Source organism: Hippocampus comes, unplaced genomic scaffold, assembly GCF_001891065.2.
Source record: "Hippocampus comes isolate QL1 unplaced genomic scaffold, H_comes_QL1_v1.1 scaffold109, whole genome shotgun sequence".
NCBI classification, from domain to species: domain Eukaryota; kingdom Metazoa; phylum Chordata; class Actinopteri; order Syngnathiformes; family Syngnathidae; genus Hippocampus; species Hippocampus comes.
This window is the reverse complement of record NW_017805274.1, coordinates 953,750-959,731: the sequence shown is the minus strand read 5'-3', so window position 1 is coordinate 959,731 and position 5,982 is coordinate 953,750. Positions and strand designations below refer to the sequence as shown.

General features: G+C 45.1%; 1 protein-coding gene across 1 annotated transcript in view; it reads right to left on the bottom strand.

Annotated features, from left to right (window-relative positions):
- fryb (furry homolog b (Drosophila)) overlaps window positions 1-5,982 on the bottom strand; it is a 31,437-nt gene that overhangs the window by 23,662 nt on the left and 1,793 nt on the right. Inside the window, exons 2-6 of the mRNA XM_019869500.1 lie at window positions 2,143-2,336; window positions 1,806-1,859; window positions 1,551-1,690; window positions 582-722; window positions 299-379 (exon numbers count right to left, since the gene is read on the bottom strand). Of these exons, the coding sequence (XP_019725059.1) occupies window positions 299-379; window positions 582-722; window positions 1,551-1,690; window positions 1,806-1,859; window positions 2,143-2,336 (610 nt within the window). The remainder of the gene's footprint in view (window positions 1-298; window positions 380-581; window positions 723-1,550; window positions 1,691-1,805; window positions 1,860-2,142; window positions 2,337-5,982) is intronic.

Sequence of the window (5,982 nt, the reverse complement as noted above, 5' to 3'; positions counted from 1 at the left end):
CTTTGTTGAGTTTGTGATGTTTGTGACGGACAACACGAGGAGATGTGTATCAACATGGCGCCGCCGGGCTATATTTAGAAAGGCATGCGGAGGATGGGTGAAGGTGGGTGTGGGTGTGTGGAAAAGGGAATGTGCATATGTGGGCACGCACGCGCTCGACTGCGGGGGTTAGCAGTGCAGTAGTCATGAGAGGGGAAAAAAAAAACCACACACAAAAACAGCACAGCAGCACAAACGCACAGACGCGTTCCTTGTAAATAATCCAGAGCAAAGTATTTCAAAGTTAACAGTATAGTACCTCGACTGGGCCACCACTCCCACGACTTCCGCGTAGAGGTCCGCCACGATGTGCATATTGCCGGTGTTGGGTCCGAGATACCTGGGACACACAACATCCTCCATTTGGTGTACATACAGGAAATTATGAGGATGGGATTTTAAGTAGAGATGGGTCGAGTACCGATACTATCGGTATCAGGTATTTGTGGAGGTTGCCGATACCAGTCACGGATACTTAAGGCATAAAAATCTGACATCGAGTAAGCCCTCCTGGGTAGTAGTTGACTCTCCCGCTCCCTTACCCTTCCTTATATTTGAAGTGTTTGAAGGCCAAGTTGATCACTTCCTGAATGAGTCCATCCAACAGGGGATGCAGCGGGATCTGAAGGTAGAGAGGGGCCAAACCCCTCCGCTCCAGCAAGTAGTCCTTCTGCTGCTCATCGCTGAGACACGTACATAAAAAAAAAAAAACAAACACTCGGTAACTTTTACATGAACAAGAGTTGGATCATATTTGTCATGTTCATTTATACCTAAAATTCGTAGATTAAAATGTATTTATTCAACTAGATGATGAAATGACTAGTCAATGTATTTTTTGTATTGATACAAATAAGATAATAATATAATAATGTCAAACAATATAAAATATAATATACAAATAATAATGAATAAATGAAAATGAAAAACAATAATGTATATTTGTATTTTTGCCCCTGAAATTGTTTAATTTAAATATGTTGATTCAGTGTTGCAAAATCAACGAATCTCATAAAATACTTTGGGGAGGGATTCATTTTAAAAATATATGTCATATTAAAAGCTAAAATAAGGATCCAAAGAATTCTAAAATGTATATTATGTCTATGCATACAGTATTATTATTACACTAGTTCATATTTTAAAAATTAAGAATGATAGAATCTAAAAAATATATATTTTTTAGATTTTATCATTCTTCATTTTTATAGCACATACGATGGACGATGACAACTTGCAAACTATTTTAAATATGATGCATCCACATTCACTTTATTCATTTGTTATGCCTTAAATTCCTGAAATAATTTCATTGTTTTATTGGCAGCAAAAAAAAGTCAAATCAAGTTTAGTCAATTAATTAGAATTAGATTATAATAGCAATCATGGTTTAATTTCCCCTCGAGGGATTAGAACGAGTTCTAACTTCTTTGGTCTCGAAAAGGGACATGAGCCAAAAAGTCTCACTAGAGCTTTTCAAGCTGCCGTGCAAGCGGAGCGGTTTTGCTCACTTTTTCGACTTGGTGTTGGCCCGCGGCCGATACTCGTGCGACTCGTCCTCCAGGCCATTCTGCCGCTTGTACCAGTCGAAGAGCGTCTTGAGGATGGAGGGCAAACAATACTCTGCCAGGGAGCTCATGCTGCTGATCAGCTGCAAATACAAACACGGAGTGAGCGGGCGGGGGGGAGAAGAGAGTCGCGTGATTGACAGGTTCCATGTTTGTTGTTGTCGGTGGTGGTGATGTCATCATCGCGTGTGCCAAAACCTGGTCAAATTGTGGATCCTCTCCTCTCTGCAGAGACTTGTTCAGCGGTTTCTCCTATAAAAATAACACATGAAAAATTTGGGGTTCACTGTATACATTTGTGAAGAATTTCATTTATTACGCCTCTTGTTTATCAACAGCATCATTGTGCACTATTAAAATGAGAACAATAAGTCCACCTAAAAAGGTCTGCCAAGTGCATTCTAGGAGGAGACGGGCACCTGGCAAGCGGATAGACATGTCGCTTTGTCTGCGTTAACATTAAAGTACATTGATCCACACTTCCTGCTGTAAAAAGGAAGCCACTCTATCTTTCTATACATGCAAAATGGCTTACCAGTGGCTCCGCCATGATGATGCGGATCTTGCGCTCAGACAGCAGCGTGAAGTTGGCAAAGAGGCTCTTGAGGACAAACTCGCCCGGCTTGCTCTCTGGGTCCACGTTGACGGGCGCCATGATGACAGGACCTTTTCTCTCTCCCGGGCTTGCTGTGACGGGCGGGACGGGTGGCTTCAGTCCCACCGGAGAGGCTGCGAATAGGGGGATGTCATGACAAATAGTTAGCGTTTGTTTTCTTGCTCTTGCTTCTTTCCCACCTGACGAGCAACCTCACGGGGTTTGTCTGGATCACCTCCTAAGGCACCTAAGGTCCGCCGCACACCACGCAATGTGGCTGAACCCGACTGGAATGAGGCATCGCAAAAAATGTGACAGCTGACGACTCAAACCCGCTCAGTGAGCAATTGGGACCTGCACATCGACCGACAGTTTGCGATGGAAAACTACGACCCTGTATCGGGTTTTGAGGCCGCGCATTCAGCATATTGTACTGCAACTCTACACAATGAGCTACGGACATTGATCACATGTATTCACAGGTCCCTACTACTGTATATCCACAGGGAGAAATCAAAATATAAATACTGTAAGTATAAATATAAGTACTGTAAGGTATGTATACTGCTAAATCGGTATATGTATGGCTTGGCAGAAGGGCAGCTGTTGGCTGGGTCTCATCAGCTTTAAACCTGGAAACATGTTTTTGTAGGTGTGAGCACTCATGAGCTCATCATTTGAGTGGTACTTTAAATCAGCTGAGAAATGGCATTCATATGACGCAAGGTGGAGCATGAGAATTTAGCAAGGCATAGAAGTAGGGATGCATGTTGACAATGTTTTTCTTTCACACAAATTAATTCCTATGTGATTGCGACCTTTGCTGTCAGCGGTAGTGTAGAGGTGAGAGGACACAAATTACTAATCAGGTCAGACGCCCCAGGCAGGCCCCTGTTTTCATGAAACCCGATCACTCACCCCACCAGGACAACATGCGCTCATATGATCTCCCCCACCCCGAGGACTTACCGAGACCCTTGATGAAGCTAATGACACTAGCACGGCTCCACCTAGCCGGCACTTCCATGGTGCAGGTGCTAAGATGATCCGAGAGAGAAAACTGGAGAAAACCGGGATGGAGGAACACTGGGACAAGTGGAACCTAAAGTCTGTCGAGTACAGCTTTCATAATGGACCAAAAGTAGAAGATCCTGACTGAAGATGAGTAAATCTGAAATAAGCTTTTAACCAGCTGGTCCGACATGGTTAACCAAAGCTAAAGGTGAGGAGCTCCATCATCCCACAGGGAAGGCAAAGAAAATCCAGAGAGTCTCATGAGAGCACATTTAATCCCCGAGCCGAGGCGAAGATGAGCTCAGTTTGGATGAAAGTCGACCACAAGGAATGGTCAAACGATCTCCTCGCTGGGTACGCCGGGCCGGATCAGAGGTGGCGTAGCACCAAAGAAACACGTGAACTTTCAGACCAGAGTTTTGGCTTTATCTCCCAACTTGCCACCTCCACGTTGGAATCCGCAGTTGACGCCTGGAAAGTCAACTGGAAACACACTGCTTGGAGTTTTCAAACTGTCAACGAGTCGCATTAAGAGTCCCCTTGTGGAGATTGACCAGAAGAATTTCAACACTGCCCTAAGAGAACCACTAGGAAGGAGGGGGGGGGGGGAATGCTATTTTTAGATCACCACTCCCACCGACAGCCCCCTTAACCCACACGACTCATACACAAGCGCACACATGCAAATATAGACGTGCAAACTAAGTCATGTGGACCAACTGCAAAGGAAACAGTATCAATAATCAAATGCAGCAGTTGAAAATACCCGCTAATAACGGCTATGCTAGCTTAGCCAGACTGGAGGACCTCCCACTGCTTTAAACCAAGGATTGGCAAACCTTTTGGCCCCGGGAAGATTTTTTTCAAGGGATCCCTTCATAATCATAAAGCTAATTACAAAGTCAATGTATTCTGTTCTCGGTAAATAAGACTTCATTCATTAAGGTTCACGGATCGTTGGGGCCAGTTAACCAGAGTTTTGAGAATCACTGCTTTGAACCACTCTGTGCTTTAGATACAGTCCAAACTTTTGGAACCATAACTCAGATGTTGTAAAGCATCTCTTTCTCGCTTTCTATCGCAGCCCGTTTAGGCGACCGACCAACAGAAACGATCAACAGGCCTGCTCTGTTGGTTTCTGCTGAGAAAATGAGACGCTTACACCACGAAGAGGAAAGAGGAAATAAAGGAGGGAAGCTCATGGAGAAGCCACAGATAAGCACGGTGAGGTAACGTTCACGTCACGCAGACGTGATGAATCACCGCTCGCAAGACTTGTGAGCTAACGTGATCTATCTCACAGTCAAAAACAAATGTCAGGTATGTCCCCGTGGGTGTATGGCAAGGTGGAAGGCTGGGAAAAAAAAAATGACGACAAAACACCACTGAGCAACCTGAGCTTCTTTCTTGAAGAAGAGACCAAATCTTTCCATTTGCGATACCATCCAGACTTCACACAAGACACGGAAGCATTTGGATCAACCGCGGCACGGAACGTGAGTCACCATCCTCGGTTTGTGCGCGCACGATGACGTGCGATTGTTACTTCGGCACGGCCGGCATGATGCCGTCGGCTGTTTACGCGGCGATTGGGCTTGATAAGACATTTGATCTTTCCGTCCATTTGACCTTGGAGCTGAGACTAGTCCCGAAAGATACCTTTGTCAAAGCTGGCAGTGATATTTTGAATAGGAAACAGAGACAATCAGCTGTTTTCCCGAATTCAAGGCTGCTGGGTTTTTTTTTGGTGGGGAGGGAGATGAGGTTTTGGCATAGATTTTCATTGACAGATAACCTTGCTGATTCCAACCCTTTGTATGCATGCAGGCTTGAGGCAGGTGCAACTTTAAATGAGCATCTTTCTCTTTGGTAAGCCGACGGAACAGGATTCACAGTCGGTATCCCATCTATGTAATAACCACGGCTGACCCCGTTTGGCTTCCGAGATCAGATGAGATTGGGCTTTCTCAGAGTAGTATGGCCGCCTAGATGATGCAGAGAGCGTATCTGGTTAAAATCACACCAAAAATACAGATCAATATCCCAACGTAAGCCAAAGTTGTTGGCAAAGCCAAAACATATTGCAAACCCACCCAAAAAGCTTATGGATGAAAGATATTGACAAACATTTGGCTCAAGTTCCATTTTGAATGAGATTCATAACCAGTTTTTTTTTAACTCCTATTTTAGTTTCGTTTTTTTTTTTTTTTTCCCCAGTTCCCACTATTTTGTTCATTTTTCCGAACTACAACAACCTCGGTCCACCGTGATGTCAATGAAGTGCTATATAATTAACATAGCAAAGTGCTGAGCACTATCCACCGTATCCTCGGCTCACTCCTCATCCGCTGTCAGCGCATTTCACAAAGCGGCTCAACGCCGTGACACGCTCCTGTCCAGACTGCCAAACTGAAAATACGCAAGAAGTAGTACGCCTTTCGAGCTGTCATTTCTGGGTGTTACTCACTGCCGGCGAAGGACTTGAGCAGTGACTTGAGGCTGATGTCGAAGAAGCCGGAATCCTGCTGGCTTGTCGCCATGGCTGCAGGGGCTACGTCGCCACGGTGACAGACGGCAGAGGATGGGATGAGGCGTTGCGGATGGAAAGTGCCGAAATGGGGGATACGTGCGCTCGGTGTTGCTATCTTGCTGGCAAAACAACACCCAGCCTCACTGTGTTTTGCTCTCTCAGGACAGCGATACACAGATGTCATCGGGAGATGAGAGCAGCCAATCCTCTTAGAGGCCAGTTGGAGGGAGGGAGGG